This window comes from Xiphophorus hellerii, chromosome 11 (assembly GCF_003331165.1).
Source record: "Xiphophorus hellerii strain 12219 chromosome 11, Xiphophorus_hellerii-4.1, whole genome shotgun sequence".
In the NCBI taxonomy this organism is placed as follows: domain Eukaryota; kingdom Metazoa; phylum Chordata; class Actinopteri; order Cyprinodontiformes; family Poeciliidae; genus Xiphophorus; species Xiphophorus hellerii.
In genome coordinates, this window is record NC_045682.1 from 14879563 (window position 1) to 14901696 (window position 22134).

General features: G+C 39.3%; 1 protein-coding gene across 5 annotated transcripts in view; it reads right to left on the minus strand.

Moving 5' to 3' along the window:
- The window catches only part of msi2b (musashi RNA-binding protein 2b), a 301650-nt gene that overhangs the window by 38753 nt on the left and 240763 nt on the right, over window positions 1–22134 (minus strand). For all 5 annotated transcript variants that reach the window (XM_032576245.1, XM_032576242.1, XM_032576243.1 and 2 more), the window contains exon 10: window positions 21347–21421. In XM_032576245.1, coding sequence (XP_032432136.1) covers window positions 21347–21421 — 75 coding nt within the window. The remainder of the gene's footprint in view (window positions 1–21346; window positions 21422–22134) is intronic.

A 22134-nucleotide genomic window follows, 5' to 3' on the forward strand; every position in this document is an offset into this window, starting at 1 on the left:
CCGTGACTTTTTTACACTTTAAGCTGCAACCACAAACCTTGTTCCAAGTGCTTGCTACATTTCTTGCTGGATATTGAAAGCAGGACTTTGATCGGATTTCCTGAAATATTCACCAATTTTAATATTCTTTCATAAAGGCCACAATTGTGGATTGTACAGCTAACAGTTGTCCTGTCAACAGGTTTCTCCTCCAAAGTTATCTTGGGATCCCATCCTGTTAAATCAGGTAGACGGCTATAGCTTTGGAATTTTATAGTGCTGAACATTGATCCGAGATATTCAAAGCTAATAATATTGCTTTTTAACCTAAGTCTGCTTTAAATCTCCACAACATTCTCCTTGATCTGTCTGCTCTGTTCCTTCGTCTTCATGATAGTTTTTGTTCACCAATGTTCTCTAAAAAAAAGCTCTGAGGCCTTTCTTTAGTATGAATAAACTACTGACAGGTAGACTCTATTCTCCAATAAAATGAAGGTAGTTGGTTACACCAAATCTTGTTCAAAAATATTAGAAAAAAGAAGCTGCATACAAACATATGCCACTTGGAGAAAATGCCGAATGACTATATAGTGAGTTTTTCCCCCCTGTCACGTAAAATCCCAGTAAAATCTCTAACAGCTTGTGGTTGTAAAGTGACAAAAGGTGAAAAAGTTCAAGATGTATGAATATTTTTACAAAGCACTGTATCCTTTTCAAGGGTATAATAAATTTCCAGCTTCTTAAAAAATGGATTTCCATGTCAAAGCGCATAAGAGTCAATTTTCATGACAGCACATAAAACACACTGGCCCTTTAAGCCTGGAAAGTGGTATTTTTCTAAGGGGCAAACCAGTTCTTTCTCCACCAGCACCTGTATTTTCTGAGTCTCTGTGAACCTGACTGTACTGAAGAAGGAGGAGAGACACAGTAGGGGCAATGTCAGTAATGATCAAACAGCACAGTGCAATTTTTGTGTCAAGGCTTCCCTGGATTTCTTTTTTTTTTTTTCCTTGTGCCAGACTAGGTCAAAAGCTTTGTTTTCTCCATTACAAAGCTGTCAAAGCACTTTAAGAGCAAAATGATATTCAGCGAAGTAGAGAAAACGTGGTGGTGAGCTGGTCAAATTAATAACAACTGATACGGTAATATTAGAAAATATGTTTGCAAGCTGGCTTTTTGACAACAAAATTGCCAAATGCCATTTCCTGCACACATAGTTTTGATTATTTTGTTAACTCCTGCAGACAAACCCTCGAACTCAACCACTGCCATTCCCATACAGACGGTCTCCTGATGCTAACTATACATGTGTATGTACATATATACATGTATATATATATATATATATATATATATATATATATATATATATATATATATATATATATATATATACGCTGGAAAAAATTAAGAGACGACTGCACTGAACCCCATTGAAAACCTCATGATTATTACACCAAATATTGATTTTTTAACTCTTCCTGAGTTAAAACATTAGTATTGTTTTTTCTAAATGAATATGAATTTGTTTTCTTTGCATTATTTGACGTCTGAAAGCACTGCATCTTTTTTGTTATTTTGACCATTTCTCATTTTCTGCAAATAAATACAAAATTTTTGCTTGGATTTTTGGAGACACTTTGTCAGCAGTTCATAAAATAAAAAAAACAATGTTAATTTTACTCACACATATACCCATAAAAAGTCAAATCAAAGACACTGATCATTTTAAGTGGTCTCTTAATTTTTTCCAGAGATCTCTCTCTCTCTCTCTCTCTATATATATATATATATATATATACATATATATATATATATGTACGGTACTTATTTGCAAATCCTTTCTGGCATATTGCCATTTTAGCTACAGACTCACTTTCTCATTCTATTACTGAAAAAACGTCAAGTTGAAAAGTTGTTGCATTATGCATCAATAAGGTCCTATTTATGTCCTACTTGTCTGACAACAGCTTGACTGATGTTAATGTAATCTGTACTGTTCTTTGGCCCCAAACTGCCAGCAGCAGCTCCCCTGTCAGTGACAAAGGAGCTCCATCAGTCACAGAGCACTCCTCTCATTTCTGCTATAAGGAGACTGTCAACTGTCTAATGCACAGGACAAGCCCAGGGACAGAAGACATGTCTACAGAGGCCATATAGATCAAAATGCTCAAAGATGGCCGTGAATTTGTAACACAAAGAGGAAAAAAAGCCGTTGAAGTTGCAAACTATCCTATCGTTTCCCATGATTCAATTTTGGCTACTAGACATAATTAAAAAAAACCTACAAGTTAAAAAGAGCTAATAGTAGAGACAGCCCTCAAACAGGCTCAGTATGTTTGGTTTTGGACTGGTCTTAAAAACAGTTGACGTGCTGGAAAGCCAGCGTTTTGAGCAAAGCTGCTTAATGCAGCAGGCTGTTTTTAGAAAAGAGGCTGGTGAACAAGCCTTTGAGCCTGAGGCTACAGTCGATCGCAGGGGCAAGACAGAAGGAGTGACACAGATGAACAGAGAAGAGCAAGTAGGACGAGAAGAAACGGAAGATGAGAGGGGACAAGTGGGCAAAGATGGAGGATAATGAGACACACTGGCCTGGACTCAGGTGCTCAGATCATTTTTTGACAGAATGTCAGACAACAAGATCACATTAAATTATAAAAGGCATTTTGAGAAGATAAAAAAAATTCCGTTTGAAAATGCCTGTCTGTATAATTCTTGATGCCCTGTCTATTAGCACCCTCAACAAATCCTATAAAATAAATCTAACTGAAGTACATTTGTAATTTACACTTCACTTTTGAATATGATCTGGATATTTTAGTAAGCAATTCATGACTACTTATAGATATGTTGACAAGTTTATTGCAGATTGAGTAGTTAATTCAAATATCTATCGTTAGGCCTAATTTATCACATCAACATTTAACATGTAGATCTTTTCAAAATGGCTCTTATTAAATGGTGTGACTTGCTCATATTTTAATAGGCTACATTTAAGTAAAAACTGTGAAAATATGTTAACACCAGTTAGTGTTGAGCTCCTGAACGGAAATAGGAAGTTCTCTTATTTTGAAGAGCTTGGAGCGACTTTGTATGAAGGCTAGCCTGACAGCAAGACATTGCATTACTTAAATTGGGCTAAACTCTAAAAATTGGGTTTGTTTGACATATTCAGATAATTTCTAAACTAAATGCAGTCAAAGAAGAATATTTCCAAAAAAAAGCATATCCATATTCTTTGTTACATTTGAATTACTGGACTGCAGCTAAATTATTGATGGGTTTTGCTACATATTGTGCCAACTGTTTATATAACAGATCAGTGACACTGGGAACAATTCTCCCTCTGCACAATGTTTACCTCACGCTTTTTAAAGTTACTAAACCCAAACACAGAAAGAAGTGACAGATTTTAATGCTAAATTTGATAGTGAATATATGTCAAACATGAGGCGAATGGCTTTTTTTTTCGCTATTTTCTTTTTTCTAGGCACTGTATGACACTAAGCAGGACAAGCCAGCGGAAATAAGTCTGTTGATAAGTCACAGCCGAGGCAGTGAAGCACACTGCCGTCTCCTCACAGGATGAGGGAGGCAGACTGTCAGAGATGGGAAACTGACTCCACTTCACATTTCTTTCCTTCACCAATAACCCCTGTTAAATATAGAGAAACACAAGGAGACAAATGAAGGAAAACAAAAGGACAGAAAATATTTGTCAAAGTTACAAAAGACCCGAGTCGGCTTGTAAGACATCTTTTCATCTCCAGACTGACAACTGCCCCATTGTTGTCGTCTCTCTGTGCCACTTTGTTGTTGTTGAAAGCTTCTCTGGGTTGTTATCAAAGGCATAAATCAGAGCTGGAGAGAGCCAGGTGGCTTTCGTGTGAACTGCTGCACACATGGTGGTGTCTCACCTCTCCTCTGATCAACTGAGGCCTGCAGTATACCCTGTGATTTCCTCTTACATAAAAAAAAAAACAAGAAGGCTTGGAAAGGAGCCAAACCAAGAGAGAAAGAGCATTTACATGCATGAGCCTAATTCAATTAGAACCATACTAATGCAATACGCATATTATTGCGACCGTCGTGTAAACACCTTAACCAGGTTATCTTACTCACATTAAGAAGCCTAATCAGAATAAGCATAACTCGATTAACAGAGCTGGTTGCTTGTCAATCATTCAAATTAATATTTCTGTGTGTCTGTTGGTGTTTGGATTCGATCTGCGAGCCACAAAGGTCACACAGGGAACAGGATGCTGTAACGAAGGCGAGGGATGATGAAGAAACTGGAAACAACCAAACGAGTAAATTAGCAGAAAGATGGAAATGCTCCATGAAGTCAGTGATGCTGTAAGAGTCTGGTTTGTAGTATGTCAGCGAGTCAATCAAAACAAGCTAGCCTCTAAAGAGATTCATGCAGGAGTAGAGACACCTGCTGACAAAGTACGATAAAGGTTGTTCTTTTTCAGAGGAGCTACTGTACAACGGCAGATACAGAACCGGTACAGTATCAACAACCTAAATTAAATGGGCCACATATGGCGCCTAGAAAAAGTATTTATACAAATTGAATGTTCACATTACAACCACACATTCAATTTATTTCTATCTAATTTTGTTTGATAGATTAACACAGTATTTTATGGATACATGTGAAGTGAAAGAAAAAGCTCCATGCTTTTGTATTCAGCAAATTCTTCTCTACTAGCTTTAAATATCTAGACACTGACTTTTTTTTTTCATATTTTTCTTTTGCAAAATAGGTTAAGGATCACTTTCCCAGTTTTTTCCTCACATTCCCAATTAGATGTATGGCTGTACTTTGACTATGTGGTTCAAAAACATGCCCTGGTAGCTCTGGCTGCATGCTTACAGTTTGTGTTGGTGAATCTCCAACAAAGGACACATTTTCCTTTTTAGCTTCAACCACTTTCCGATCAGTTCTGATTAGCTTCTCTCTTCTTGCTGAGGAATAGCACACCCACAGAATGATGCTGCCACTAGTGGATCACAACAGGGATGGTGCTTTCAGGGTTACCAGCAGTTTTTTAAATTTATTTATTCGTGGCTGTGATGTGATAAAACGTGTTAATCCAATTCACAATATTTGACAATGAACGATCTCTTTTGAAAAAAAAAAGTTTCAGGTGCCCAAAATAGGCAAATTCCTACTAGGTCTCCACCAAAACCCTTTAATTTTCAGTTTGTTTCGTTTTGCTATTTGATTCTAAACGAGCTTGAATGCTGTGTTTATGTGTGCAACTGTGTCATTTCTTCCATTCTCTGTGCTTAAGCTGGAGCTCTCCCTTTTTAAACCTGTGCTAACCCGTTCTGTGTGTAATGAAACTATTTGGCACAGTAATCCTTTGCTATTAAAGACCTCATGGCTTTTGATTGTAGAGAGAAATAGTCAATCACAGGAGTGGAGTTAGCTCGGAGCACAGCAAAGCCCGGCTTTGTGGCAGCTGATTGCCCTAATATCGCACACCTTTGAACAAAACGACGAGCCCTGGAAAGAGATACATTTGGTGAAGTTTCAACTGGGCAAGTGTACAGAAACACCCTGGGGAAAAAATGTTTGTTGTGTCAAATCATACCGTTTTATCCAGCAGAACAAAAGCAGAGATGGATGAGTGAATGCTGTTAAAAAAAATAGGAAGCCATAACCTAATAAAGGAATATTTTTGTGCGGGTGTGTCTTTTAAAGCCTCTACCTGGTAGTTTTTTTTAAAAGAAATTCCTCTGCTTTCCATCATAAACAGGTCAGAGGTTACGTTTGTTAATATGCAGACCAGGTGAGGATTCATTTAGTAAAAGAACCTTGACCATTCTCACTTTAACGTTGATTTGATGGTAGAAATGGGCATTTATCTTCATTATGGTAAGAATTTTGATTTACAATGACAAATATGAATTCGAATTGGTGCCTGAAGACCTCGAAAACTGACTGTGTTGTCGTTGTCTTTTTGCAGTTTTCTCCACTGTTGCTACAGTGGAGAAAACTACTGAATCAATAAATATCAATAGATTTGAGAAAATTATTAAAAGCAGTTAGTGTTAAGAATAACACTTTCTTTTGTCCTGAAGACTTTTGAAATTGGTCTGGTTTCAAAGACCAGTATTTGTGTCTAAGGTGCTATTTTTATTGTCACTTTTGATGCTATGAAAATAAATAACACAAAATATTGTGATGAAATCTTAAATTCATCTTGACCACCTTGTATTTAGCACCTAATGCAACCAAAATATTTTACAAAATAAAGCACGGATGTTGTTTCTGCGGCTCTGGTGATGTGCTATGTTCGAGAAAAGCTTTTCATCTTTTGCTTTAGCTCTCCGTGGCAAGCGTGCCGCTTCTTTGTAGCTTGAGTGTGTGGCAGCATAGCATCAAAGAGGACAAACTAGGCTCTTTATTGAAGTGCAGCCACACTTTCGACCTCTTCTTTGTACTTCTTCCCACGCACTTGAGTATAAAAGGAAACTGTTCCTAAGCTGGGGAACTGATACAAACACACAGGCCCCAATATTGCCGTCAGCCACTCACGTGGACACGTTAAACTTAAAGTGGAGAGAAACAATAAGAGGCAAGAAACAGCAAGAAAACGCCTGAACTGACAGCAAAAACAAAGCAAAATTACAGCCATCTGGTTGTTGAAACTGTGGCAGGAGCCTTAACACCAACGCTGTGTGATTGTGACTTAAACAGAAAGAGACAGACAGTGAGGGGGACACAGATGTCTGACCTTGCAGTGGTGCTTATGTAATGGTCTGCTTCAGTGCATTTAACTGCAGTGCTGCCTTCCAACCTTTGCTCAGTGAAAGTAACACATCTCTGCAGTCCAATCTCCTCTGACATCGGCTCCCGACGCTCAGACAGAATGAAACGGTCCTGTGAGCTCCGAGTGAATCAGTTGTTATGCCCCTGCCCGGGTGGTCCCCGTGGAGCCAATCATACTAATTAAACTAGACTACCTAAGCCTCCTCTCATTAGAGTCCAAGTAAACAGCCTTAATGTTTTATGCATTTTAATGTTTATCTGCTGGTTGTGGGGGTTGGAGAGGACGAGACAGATGACGGGGGTAATTTCAGGTCTCTTCAAATGAAAGCGGGTACATAAAATGTCATTTTAACTTTCAAGCTACCTCTGCGCTGGTTAAACAGTTGAGCCTTTTCACACTTTATCAGTCCACAGCTACAAACTTCAGTGAGTAGTCACAAAGTTTCATTTTAATCTCATCTGACCAGAGAATTATTCTCTATCACACCCAGCACAGAACAGGCAGTAATAATCGGAATGAATTCTGGTTACTAATTACATGATTTCTAAAGGGAAATGGTAAACTACTCTTAACATGAAAGCATGCTAAGCTTTTTAGATTCTAATTTATAAGGAAAATTAAGCAAAATCTGCTACTGCATGTTGGCCTGTGACACAAAATCAGAGAAAATAAGAAGTTTGTAGCTGGTAAGTGAATAACATTCAAGAGGCGCGGAGTTTTCTAAAACACACAGGCTAACAGAAACATTCAATGTTAGTAAGACTCGGAGGAGACAGAGCAGTAAACAGCTTTGCAGATGTGATGTCAAACTAAGAACTAAGACATTTCCTGCTATTTCGGCCAGCTCCGTGCTCTACATTACACAATCTAGCACTGCTCCACATACCAGGGTGCAGGCAGGGTAAAAATGTGGCCTGACCCAAAAATAGCGCCGCAACACTGGCTTCCATTTGATCACTGGAGCTGCAAACAATCTTTCCACATCGAGCGGAGGGATGCAGAGGGCTTTAAACCATGATTATGAGTAGATGTGTATGAATCCATATGTCAGTCCGCTGGGAAAAGAGTGGAGCCGAGCAACTGGAGGGCTATTAGCACAGTCAGCAGGAGGGGAAGATGGAGGGATAGAGGGAATGGAGGGGGCAGCTGTGTGGAGTCCCAGCAAGCGACCAGCTCGCCGAGCTCGAAGCTCTCAAACAGTGGGTGGCATCAAAACAACAGGCAGCAGACAGAGAGCGCTGTCTCGCAGACACACATGTTGTCCTCTGCTGCTGCTGCTCTCCAGCAGTGTCCAAAGGTGGCAGCCGCGGATGTAGCAGGGCGGCTCGGGTTTCATTTCTGGACCAGCAGTGCAGCAGCGGAGGCATAATGAGCTTTAGTGTTGCCACTCTGCCTCTTACAGCAGCTCATCTTCCCCGCCACAGGAGCCAGGACTGTGGGTCTCCATGGCCACAGAGCGTCTGCCTCGGCGTGTGAGGATGTATCTGCCGTCCCGGGGTGAGTTAAGACCTGGGTAAATGAGGTGGGGTTCCTCTTTCACCTCAGCGCTGCCGGTGTAAGACAGCAGAGGGAGTTTTTTTTTTTTATAAAGACGGCCACCGACAGAGGTGATGCACGTGGACGTGCATGTGACCTGGGAACTGTCCGCGCAGAGCAAGAGAAGCCACACTGGCAGCACACGACACAGAGAGAGTTAAACCAGAGCAGAAAAGGGCTTAAAAAGAAAGGCAGTGGTGGTACGAAACATCCTGGTTAAATGCTGCCGCGCTTGTTGAATCCATCACGGATTTCTGCTGTTTTTGCTTTTAAACTGTTAAATCATAAATTAACTTTTACTAGTCACATTTTTTGGAAAGCTACATTCAATTTCACAAGCTATACCAAAGTCGGAAAATTGCCAGACTTGTATCTTTATCAGGAAGTGACCTAACTAGAACCTCTCTGACAACATAAAATATGCTCAAAATCTCAAAAAACACAATCTGAAGACTTTCAAGAACACAAAGCCATTTCTAATGGTTTGGGATTCAAGTGAACAACAGTGAGAGCTTTTATCCACAAACTGAGGAAACATGGGAGAGTGGTGAACGTTCCCAGGAGTGACTGGTAAAATCACTCATAGGTCATAAGTCAAGTCAAGTTTTTTTGTAGAGAACATTTCAGTAACAAGACAGTTCAAAGTGCTTTACACCATAAAAACACAATGCAGTAACCAATTATGAAACATGCAATTAACATTAAATTTAGTCAAACGCCATCACCAAATTCATCAAGCAAATCTATGAATATATCAATCAATATTCCACTTACTACTAACCAAATTCAGATCTAAACAGGTGGGCCTTCAGTCTTGATTTAAAGGAACTCAGTGTTTCAGCATCTTTGCAGTTTTCTGGAAGTTTGTTCCAGATTTGTGGTGAGTAGAAGCTGAATGCTGCTTCTCCGTGTTTGGTTCTGGTTTTGGGGGATGCAGGGCATTATTGAAACAGAACACCTGATTGGTCTGGAAGGTTGATACAATGACAACAGATCTTTATTTTGGTGCCATGTCATTCAGTGATTTATAAACTTTTTTTGTTTGTTTTAAAGTAAATTTTTTTAAGTTCATTCTCTGAGCAACAGGAAGCCAGTGTAAAATTAGATTCAATTCAGTTTATTCACAGAGTTCCAATTCACAACAAATGTCTAAAAATCCTGAAGTGAGGTCATCATCTTTTTCAGGATCCAGGGAGTTCTGGGAAGCTTTTATCGCTTAGTATGTAGAGCACTGTTTTATATATATTGAGTTCAGTAAAATTTTCTTCAGGATCAAAAAGATTAAAGTGTGGGAAAAAAACTTCAAAGAATCCTAATCCTCATATAAACATATGATATTCTGTCACAGAGCTTATTTGACGCCAGTCATTTGGCACAAAATCAGTGCAGAACCACATCCGTTCTGCTCATTCTTCCCGCCGGGGACTTTGGTCTCTTTTATTCACACTGTCTGGGATTGTCCAAAGATCTAGGATTTAGGGACCAAAGCAATATGTTGTATTTATAAAATGGCAGTAGCTGCTTTCCCCCGGAACTCAGTGTACATTTGTTAAATGATGACTCACAGCTGAACTTGACGGAGTGGGTTAGGAGAACTAAGCTGGACTAATTGCAGTGAAGAAAGTCGTTGCTCAAAGATGGAAGCCCCCATCACAGCACAGCCTTAACTCATTGGCTCAGACGATATACAGACCATGCTTATCTCTGAAACTATCTTCAGCAAGAATCAATGTTGCAAACTCCAGGTACTGTGGACTCCTGGAATGATTTAATAGATAAATTAAACAGCAGCTTTCAAAGTAGGAATTCTAGAGTAAAGATCTATGTTTGATGGTGAAAAAAAAAGAGAACAGAAAAAAATCTGTTGGAGAACTTTTTTTTCTTTCATGGCACTGTACATAAAACAGAGCAGTTAATAGAGAACAAAGCCGATCTTGCAGCACTGTAGATTTATGACTGCGCCCACAGAAGAAGAGAGGCCACGACCTAGAGTGCTGTCCACTGACGTCAACCGTGAACACTCACCGCTGGGAATGGCGTCATGGCATCATGGACCCCGGAGCTCAGAGAGCCTGCATGTGCCATGTGTGTGCGGGCTGCAAACTGTCAAGAGAAGCGGACAGGAAAGCACAGAAAGTCCCTCGCTTTTCACGTCTTCAAAAGCAATCCTTAAGCGTCGCCTTTGTGTCTCTGTGCTTTCAAGTGAGCGAGTCCAAGATGTACTGTTGCACGGTCATTCAAGTGTGTAAGCTCACGCTTCCAGTCGTCGGGCCCTATTTTTAGGCCTGCGACTCGTGGAGTGGCCCGGCCTCCGCAGACCCATCGGGCTAATGATCAGCATCGGCAATTAAAGCCAATCTGTGAGTCAGTGTGGCATCAGGAGGGCCATCTGCTTCCAGCCCTGTAGCACTCACTCCGGCCTGTGGGACCACTTGCCGGGGTCACAGCTCACCCAGCTTGCAGAGAAATGGTCACAAGATCTGGGGAGCAATCTGCCGCACTGCTCAAGATCAATAGAAAGCCGTTCTGATGGCGGAACGCTGCGTCTCCCGAGTGCCGTCAGGAGCCAAACAGCGAGCTCTTTCTCGTGGAGGACAATGTTGCATGCAGCCATGACACCAGGTAAGCTCCGTTTGAGCCTCAGGCTAGTGATTCTTTCCGCCTGCTCCCCCTCCGCAGCCAAGATGTGTAGTCAGTGGAAAATATAAGGCGTCTGAATATTCAGAGGGTCAGATCTGCTGATAATGACTCGGCGTGGCGTCCCAGCACACATTAGCATCCGCCTGGGAAGTAATTAGCTATAGCCAAGATGAAGGACAAAACATCTATGAAAGATTTTTACTTTTAAAAATAGAATAGGATGGGTAAGTGTTTAGACGGTAGCTATCTTTGTTTTGTTAAATATGACCTTTCTTTTCCTCTTTTAACTGGATTTAAAAACACTTCCCAAAACAGAGAGCAAAGAACGTCAGATTCCCCTTCAAACCCACCAAGGTTTCCGCCATTCTTGCAGCTGTATCACCAAACAGCCACCTTTCCTCCAGCTTCCAAATGTGGTTCAAAGACTCGCTGGGATATCATCCATCTCAATATATTTCTATCTCCTTGCCGCAGACAGTGGCTAAACACTAGGAGGCTAGGTGGTATTTCAGGCCAGTGCTCAGGTGTGACCTCTGGTGGATTTATTAAATGCTTGGTTTACTCTGCTCCTGTTCGTAGGGTCCATTCACCCTTCAGAGGTAGTCACTATCATCTTAGTTGCGCAGGTCAGCATTTCTCCTTCCCAGTATGCCACCTGCTGAGAGGGTATTCCTCTCTGACAGGTAGAGTAAGGTTAACAGGTCAGCAGGTTTCTTATCACTATTATTTACAGCTGTATAGAGCCCATTTGTGTCTCTCAATGGTCGGACATTGAACTGGCTGATTTTCTTCCCTCTAGAAACGTGTTGCCTCACTTCTTTCACTGGATTGCAAAATGGATCAAGTCAAAAGTTTGATAAAATATTCTTATTCCTTCAACTTTTTCACATTTAATTATGCTGCATCTAACATAAATGTATTTTGTTTTGATTCTGTATGATAGATCAACTCAAGAAGAGAAAAAGATTTTTTTTTTCAAAATTTGTTTTTTAAAATTTTGCCACAAAATGTTTTAAAAAGTGTATGAATTTGTATTCAGTTTTAAATACATGTAAAATATGTATTTACCACTGGGTATTAACTCCACATTAAAACACAGTGGTGGTGGAATCAAGAGGTTGGGAGGCTTTTCTTCGGCAGGGACGGCGAAGATCGGTGGATACAATAAGAAAATCAACAAAGACAATCTTTTTGAAAGTCGGCTAACTGACAGATCTGGCAACCAGAGCATTAATCAGACAAGCAGCCAAAAGGCCCATGGTAACTCTGGAGGAGCTGCAGAGATCCACACCTCAGGTGGAAGAACTACTATTAGTCATGACTTCAACAAATCTCTTCACTATGAAAGAGTAGCAAGAAAAACCTCCAATGTTGAAAGAAAGTCAGCTTTTTTCTAGTTTAGTTATTTTTGTATTTATTTCAGCATATATTTTCTTTTAATTTAATTGTATTATTATTATTTTGTAGGTGTTTTGCATGTGCTTTTTTTGTTCTTGAAAGTGGTGTATACTTTTTGCTCATGCTCGACATCATTGGTATATGTAAACACATTTGTTCTGTATGCAAAAATATCTATAAAAATGTCAGTCAGAAGGAGAAAGCCCGAAGAAATCCCATTTGCAATTTTTTTTTATCAGTCACAAACAAAAAACAAAACACTACATATGGCTACATAAAAACACTGCATGTCTCCCTAAACATGCCGTCCTCTAATGTGAAATACAGTGGTGGTAGCTACATGCTGTCGGGACGCTTTCATTAACAGGGAGAGGAAAATCAGTCAGAGTTGATGGGATGATGGGTGGAGCTAAACACTGAAAGAAAAATATGTTAGAGACGGCAACAGACTTGACATCTGAGCCACTTTCTATCCAATCAGATTGAGTTTGAGCAATAAAAAAAAAAAAAAAAAGGCCAAGATTTTAGTGTTTTTATGTGTTTAGCTGGTGGAGACCTATCCCACAAGAATGCCAAGTACTGACACAAGTGAGATGAATACAAACGCACAACACATTTTCAGATTTTTTGTTGTAAAAAAAACAACAAAATTTTCCTTCCACTTCAGCTATGGCTGGAGCTGGAAAAATATTGAAAAAACTTGAAAGGGACAAAGATATAAGTACCCAGCTCAGGCCGTTCGAATTTCTCGTTCAGTACAAAAAAGAAGCAGCAGAAACCAGAACCACCTACTGGGCTCAGTCCTGTTTGCTTTCACGCAGCAAAAGAACTCCTTTTCTGTCAGCTGGGGGAAGATGGAGTATGCCGTTCTGTCTTAGGCATGGCTGGTTGATCGAGACGGAGATACTGAACATAGAAGGATGTAGCCTTCTACTGTTCTTCACCACTCAGCATATCTGCCAGGGAACTAAGTCTGAGGGAGATAAGGAGGAAGTCATACAAGGACGGGATGAAAAAGATGAAGGAACAAACCAGAAAGCTATATTTTTTTAAAAATGTTTTTGTATCTCCTTATTCTTAAGGTGTCTACTAACCTACTGCTCTTTCTGCTGCTCTTACCCCTGACCAATTATCTGAGCCTTCTTGCTCTTACTACTTAAGAAGCTGACTCAGTGGACTTGAGTCGCTGTTTGTCTGTCAAGACATCTGAAATAGCCAGATGACTTAGTGTTTTGTCTTTCACTCACTCGCTCTCTCCTTTCCTTCTCCCCCTTATGGGACCCCACTAACGTCTTCATCCCTGTTTTTTTTTTTCAGAGCGGCATAATGACCTCCTAGCAGCAGCCCTAATGGAGCCATAATGGTCATTTATGCCAGGGGAGGCTCATAGGGCACGGTTACAGAGGCATCGAGTGGCGCAGGGAAAGAAAAAAAACGTTGGAGTGGCGGAAAAGTCCATGTTTCTCTTCCGTCGCCTCTTTTCTCAGTCTCTGAATGAATACGACGTTTCTGTGTGTGCACATTCAATTGTGCACTCCTGCGCGTGGAATGAAAGGAACCGATACACGACTGGTTAACAATGGGGGGAACACAATATGAATGTATGAGGGGTGTATGGCTGCTTTTCATGTTCACTTCTACAGCTTATTCACGAGCATAAAGCACATATACACACTACATTTTCTTTTTAATTACATTTTCCTCAGACAAGCTACTTATTCATGCATACAGCTTTGAGTACACACAATAGGGTGCGCTGCCATTCTTAGACCTCTTCATACTTCTTCTTCTATATTTGCTGCCACAGCTGGGAGGGAAGACACTATACAGAAACTTTCTGTGCATACGCTTAACTATGTAGTTATTGCTAAGAAGAAAAAAAAACACTTTCTGCCTGGCATTTGCATTTTTATTATGCACAGCACACCCAGGGAATCTTCGCCGTATCCTGTCTTAGTCTAAGGTAATCTAAGACAAGTAAACAACAGTGGAGTGTACTGTAATGTTGGGATTAAACAGTTTATTTCTACAGATGTAACCGCGAATCCTTTAATCAACTGAAGTCCTCCAAAGCAGACACCTGGTTCAGACGCAGCACTCGCTCCTCTGGGCGCCGCCAGCTGAATAATACAATGGTGCATTTATCAGCAAACTAATGCTAATTAGACCGCTGCATAAAAATGAGAATAATGTACAGTAATATCCCATATGCCTTGTCAGCTCCAGCTCCCTCTGTTTTCCACCGATGCTCACAGCTGTCCTTTTTATTTGGTCTTAAATTGGAAACAAAATGGCATCCTACTGCTCTGATATGAGAATCAGACGCAGGTCTCCACAGGTGGTCATAATGTACTTTGTAATCTTATGCCCAGATGGAATAAAATACATCGGGATGATATTAATACAAGGAAATATACATGATGTTAAGTTAAGAATGGTTTGTTCTTCCTAAACAGGATGTAGAAATCTCTGAGCCCCCGACAACACAACAGGAGGCGACGACTTTAATTTAAATCAAGACTGCAGAAACTCTACGCTTCTAAAGCCATCTGAAATTATTCTCTGTCCAGCTGTTTTTTCAACTGCTTAACATTAGGTTAGTTAGTGTGGCGCGCTCTTTAAAGCCTAACAGAATGGAAGCCGGGGTCTTTTGTACCTCAATTTAATTCAATAACAGTTTTGATTTTGGGTTTTGTTTTTTGAAGTCAAGTAAATTTCAGCTCCGAGGTCTGATTATTTTAGTTGAGCTGTGTGCTCGGCTGCTGTGTATTTGATTTTTTTTTTACTCTTTGATTGCTGCCCCGGCAGCAACGCTGAGCTGTGTTCAACGCTGTTCGTGGTGAATGTTACTTTTATCTTATCCCTGGATTAATGCGGACATCTCTCCAAAGCAGCTGCAATCTGGAGTTACTCTCTCTGAGAACAGTTAATCCCCTCGTTTGGAAAACATTTTACATGCTGTAAATAACATCTTTTTTTTTAAGAATAAAACATTAAGTACATGAAGTAATAAAGTTATTTCTGATTAAAGACCAAATTTACCAAGTCAGTTTGAATTTGATTCACCCCACTTAACCGCTCATGGTTCTTGAACATTTTTATGGTCAAATTTCACTCTTTTCCAGAATCAAATTTGAGAATTTCTATTGTTTTTTGGTCTTTAAAAATAAAAATCTTAATTAATTTATGATGCATGTTTATACTCTGATCAGGGTTAAAATTTGAGACATACAAAAACTGGATGAATGAATAATCATGTAGCAATCAAAAAAACAACAATACAACGCTACAAGCCTGTCAAGGCAAACAATAATATAAATTCCAGTTTTCTTTAAGGTTGTATCTAGTGTTAAGCATACATAAAAATAACATTATAGCATCAACAAAGGAAAAGAAATCAGCGTAAGGCTTCTGAAATGGGATTTCCTACGCATAATATAACAATCAAGCAAGTTTCTATTCTTAAAGAAGCTGTTTGATGAATAAAGAAAGGCTTGGGGTTTCGATGCTCTTAATTTGCTACACGCCCCTTACCATTTGTTATTCCGCAGCAATGGCAAACACTGCTGTTTCTCTTGATTGTCTACACATCCGTCAGACAGTAATGTCTGAAATTAAGTTTCAATTCAAAGTGAAGTTCACGCATTAGGCTGAAATTATGCAGTCACGAGGTAAACAGTGCGTAATTTGCAACAGTGCATATAAAAGACAACTCAGAATTTTAAAACAACACACGGAATCGAAGAAGCTGTCGCTGTCAAACACTTTCCATTTTCTTTCGACCTTAACAATTCACAACATTAAAGCTAAAAAAAGGGGGCAGACATGCTTAAAACATATGCATTTTGATTATGATTTTTTTTGTCAAAAAGTATGTCAATAATCTTTTGAAGCTTTATAAGAATAACCCTGATTTATTTTGTTTGTTTTTTATTAAACTGAAAAGATATGGTATGAAATGCTGGCAAGGCCATTCATGCATTATGTATGCTGCTAAACCCGCAAATATTTTACTGACACTTCATTCCGTGTGCATTACTATTTGTTGTGACCAGCAGATGTGTCAAGAAGCCATCACACCTCCTTTATGATTCCTGCATTCATGCAAGTCCTGCTACAGGAGAGAAGTCAAGTCTGAGCCCCTGATCCAAACATTCACTTTAAACACATCCGCTAGGGTGATGATCATTTATTTCTAATCTTCTACGCTTCATAAGATACATTAAAACATCACACAGCTGAGGAATATAATCTCTGTGAACTAATCCTGCATCTGCTAATCCTACAATTTTAGGCAGCGCCTTACTTCAATTCAGTTCGAAAACACGAGGGAAAAATAAATGTTGTAACTTGTATAATGCAAGTTTCTTCAAAGAGTTGCTGTAGATGCTGTTGGCTGTGGGCAGGAAATATCTCCAGTAGCAGTCTGTTTTACAGCAATTCGGTGAATGCCTCTGACTAAAGACATTCTGTTGTATAATACTCCCATGAAGAAGATACTCAGGGTTGTCTGTAATGTAAATGCCACTGTTTTCACTAGAGATGAACCAGGAATGGCTGGTGACTGTAACTGACTGATTTTCGGCTTGATTGGTGATTGGCTAACGCGAGACTTTTCCAAACTGTAAACACATCAGGCACAGCGCTACCAGGTTACCAAGTTGTTCCAAAGTGGAGAATACTACAAAGTAGCTATTTTTAGTACCAGTTTGGTGCTTAAAAGTGAAAACGCAGAAGCTGTCACAAGCCATGTGGAAAGAAACTGGAAGCCGAAAAAAGATACCACTCCAAAAGCAGGAATTATACCAAAGCGCAAGGCATTCTGGGTATAAACAACCAATGCAAACAGGCAAGTCTAGCACTAGTGGGAGAAATGGCTTGTAATGGCAAAAACAAAAGAATTCCTACAACCGCTAAAATCTGACACCACTCCATTTTTGTTTACATTTTGCAAAGAAGGAAGTTGCACTCAGTGTCTTAGAGACTTTTGTGTTGTTTCCTTCATCGGTGCAGCGCCACCATAGGTAAGGGTTGAACAGTTTAGTTTGCTTAATAGAGTGCAGTGTGAAAGCGAACCTCACAAATTGAAAATGGAGCAATTTGGTCCCCAATCGAATCAAGTTTACTGGACTATCAGGGGTGAAAACACTCTAAAATACTAGGATCGATTTTTTTTTTTTTTTTAAAACAATTTGTCAACACCCTATCGTAACAGCAAGAATGTCATAAAAGTTTGAATGCTGTTCCTATATCCACTTATATTACAGATTTAAAAGAGAAAATGGTCAAATATTGATCAGAAATGGACCAGAAACCTCTGATCTGTCCGTCTTTAGCCTCAGCTGGAGCCTGGATGTCCCTGTTGAGGTAATGGACTGAAATCTACTTGCTTGCACAAACAAGTTTCTGACATGCTGATCTGAACTGATTTACATCAGCAGTTTACACTATATTGATGATGCAACAAGCAAACAGCTTAACTGCACTGAATGTTTATGATGCCCATGACTGCTTGAAAAAAAAAATAAAAACACACACTGCATAAAATCAATAGGAAATACATTTTGTGATCAATGTTAGACATAAATGTCAGTTTCATAAACTTCTTATGAGCTGCTGAGTTTAAATAATGACTTTGACTCAGGTTCAGTGTGTGTCTCCTTCTGTTTTACCTTCTGCTTTGTACACTTGAACTGTTTGCTTCAGCCACAGAGATGTCAGCTTTGATTTCTCTTTCTCTCTTTAGGTTTTATTGAGTTTTTCTACTTAATTCACTGTTTCGTCACTGATCAATGTTTTATCATTGTTTTATCTTGACAATTGAACAACTGTCTAACCTTTTTCCACCCCCCCTCTTAGAGCTCCTGAAGTTTACTATGTGTAAAGGAAAAAAAGAATAGATTGCTCTGAAAGGCTGCCCACAATTTATGCTTCTTGGACGTCGAGCGCTTTTCCTCAGCGCTGTTTATATGCGGGAGTGTTTCAGAGAGGCTGTATACAGTGAGAAAAAGATTCACATCTTCAGACTGAGGATGCTTTCTCCTATCTTCCTGAGGTAGGACACTAGTCAATATTTAGCCTGAGGTTATTTAATTTAGACAAGCAGTTTGATTCATACATTAAAATTTCCAATTACCTGTCAAGAGTTGAGCGAGCCCCGAGGAAGCTGTTTTAATCATACAGCTTTATCAAACTCTTTAAATTGAGTTTAACGGGGATAGGATCAAACATTCTGCCTCAGGGAAGGTGATATCCCTTAATTTGGTGAAAATAGTCAACATTTTGAAAATCCATGTTTGACTACTTATACATAATAAATACTTAGCACTGCTTTCCGTTTCTATTCCCTCTCTGTAGTCTGATGTAATTCATGTAAATGTTTCTTGAAGAACTGATAAAGACCCCTAAAGGAACAGTTTTATCCAGTTCCCCTGAGAAGTGTATTTACTCTCATCATCTCGGTGTATATCATGTTAATTTAGGGTTTTTAAAGATGTATTTGTAGTGGGATTGTTTTTCCAGAATGATACAACAAACAAAATCAGAGTATTTTTTTAAAACACTGATCCAGGTACACCTGGAAAACAAGCTAAAGCTGTAACAGATGACTCTTTAAGCTTTAACTAAAGAAATGGTCTTAACTTTATTTAATGGACCACTTAGATTGTAGCATCTTTATAGTAAACTGAAGGGACAGACTAATGATGCTTCTACACTGATGACTCACAACACAATTATGCCAAACAGAAACCCCAAACGTTCCAGAGTTTAAACAAATGTCACACAAGGACACAAAACTCGGTCATCACAACAGAGTAGACCAAACAAAATCTTTTGAACTCAAGAGTCAACAACATTAAGAAAAGAATTGGGAATGGGAATTCTGTTTGAGGAGAAACAATATTCATCCACATTACATTACGGGAAAAAAAAGAAGTCTGCTTTCCTCACCATAGACGGACGCCTGAAGGAAACTGAATGCCCTTTGCCCATTTAGATCTGTCATTAATTCATCCAAAACAGTCCATATGATTGTAGCCAAAAATGTCTAACACATCCAGGGCTGAGAAACATCATGTACTTCAAAACTTTTTAACCATTCTAAATCATTTTGAAAAGGGGAAAATAATAATCTGCTCAGAGTTTTTCTATCCTCCCGACAGCTGAATTTGTGTCCAGGAACGTCTTAGACCAGTGACAGAAAACTGATCGTTCTAACCAACATGCTTTCCTCTGAGGACGATGGTTTGGGTCAGATGGTTGATACTTGGAAGCAATGCTGGCAAACACACATGAAAGCTGGCTCTGGAATGGACATAGCTGGTTGAAATTTAGTTTCTGTAATTCCTCTGACGTCAACCTGTCTTAAATTTACAGTCTGTGCTAAAAAGCCAAATCATAGGGAACCAATTATTTTAATTGAAGTCTACTGTCCTAATAAAAAGAGCAGCCAAATAGCAAGCCAGACATTAACCAACATATTCCTAACAGCTACACCAAGTGATTGTTTTTTGGGGTTTTTTGCAGCTCTGAGACTTTTATCCAAGGTATTAGTGATGATCTCTGGATTACAGATAATTTAGAATAAATTCAAACATAGGCACTAAAATGTTTTAAAATAATGAAACTGTTTTTTACTCATTCATCACTAAGATAAATAGTTTAAATAAATCTTTAAAATCCTTAATGTAATATGATTTTAATATACACAATGAGTTTATGTAAACTCCTCACAGTCACTTCATCCCATTAACCTTCAGGTATCATAATGGACATTTTGGTCCACTTGAACAACTTTTTTGCCTCTGTAAGTGGACATTTTTTGCAAGAAAGACAATGTTTTGACAAATACAGGTATTTTTTTCTAAGGACCATTAGAAAAATGCTACCTTCTGAGAGAACAAAAAAAGTCACATCTTTTTAAATAAAAATAAACAGTAACACAAGGTGCTACTGTTTTCATAATATCATGGCAAATGTTAAATATCTGGTTATTTTAAGTGAGAGTTGTGCAGAAAAAATATTAGGCAGTAAAGTTTTCATAGAATTTGTTTTTTGCAAGTGGACATTTTTGTCCTTAATGAGTTCCAAGGTAAACTGACAAATGTTGGTTAAGGATCCAATTTAAATTATTTCCAAAGTCAGATTAAGTAGGGATCAAAATGAATGATTGTCATACAAACTCCAGACCTGCATTATGTACACCGACAAGTTATCTGTGCTTTGTATTCTCCTGTTCCTTCAAATAACATTGTGGTCAAGTCTAAAACCAACATATGCCTCATCTGCAGGTGGTCACAGCTGGACCCCCTGTCTTACCATTTCTGAATCCATTTCACAAAGAATATTACAGAGATCTGAGCTTGCTGAGCGATATTTCCCATTCTGTCTCATCAGTGGCAGGAATGATGTCTGGCATGGCAAACAGAGTAAGTGTAAGCTCCCTAAATAAAGCATGAAATTGACAGGATGCCTGTCTAAGTGAGGAAAGCACAGAGCCAGCAGCCCCTGAAGACGCACGCAGGTACAGCTGCTCACCTCCAGGCGTCACGCCTCCCATTTGGACTTCCATTAAAGCGCCCGGCGCTCTGAGTCAACACTTTTAATGCAGAAAATGACTTTATTTTCCATTATAAGGTCCATATTTAAAAATCTTCCAACACAAAGAGCTGCTCAGCTTTTCCACCTCTCCACAGAGGAATTTGCATACATTGGGCCACTAAAGACACAAAATTTTACCGATTTTAGAGGCTTGGTCATGGTTGTGTTCAAGTGTGGGATAAAAAAGTCTGAGCAATTTCCTTCACCACGAGTTTGCTTTCAAAACCTTGTTGGGAAAACTCGACACGTAGCACATTTACACCCTGCAGATGATTTGGTGACTGACGTGTATACTGATGAAGATTTATGTCTCTAGATTCAAATGTGAGCGTACGGATACATGTGTGTCTCATTGTGCAAAAAAGAAACTAGGTGCAAGACACATTTCAGGAGAGCCGTTGACTCACCGGGGAACTGGTAGCTGTAGCTGGGTGCAAATCCAGTGTATCCGCGGCCATACGTTGCCACGATGTTAGGGTAACCTTTGTGGAGGAGAAAGATGAAAAAAAAAGTTAAGAAAAGAGATAAACGTCACCAAATAATTACAAAAAACACTCTGTTATAGTGTGTGTTGATATGGGAAGAAAAGTACAATAAATAATGCATTATACAGAGCGTTACAAAAGCGGTCTCACTCCCTTGAACATTACAACCACAAACCAACAGGGGGAAGTAGTACATAGTGATAAAGGTAAAGGAAAATGTTACATGGGTTTGAAACATTTCACCATTAAAAAATAAAAGCATGGTCTGTATTTGTGTTCAGGCAATGTCTCTAACAGCTACGGAAACTTAGATATGGAACATTTAGCAAATTTCGGCTTTGCTAAATATTTCAACACTGATAGACTGGACAAACTAATATGCTTTGATCCAAACAGCTGCACTGAGGCTCTGCCAGTAAGATCAGGATGGTTCTCCATCTCATGCTCAAGTGCTTTAAACCTTGTTTCTTCAAGAAATTCTTTGGATTCAGCTCAATTTATTTTTCCATTAGAGCTTCTCAGTTTTTCCCCCTCACTTCTGACCAGTTCCAGAGAAAACAACATCCCCACAGCATGATGCAGTCACCATCATGTGTCGTCATGGGGTGGGTGTGGTCAGGGTAATCATGTGCCATGTGCCATTTGGCCATTTATTTCTTTTTGTGAGTTTCATATTTCATATTTAAAAATAAAACCGTTTGTGTCGCCAA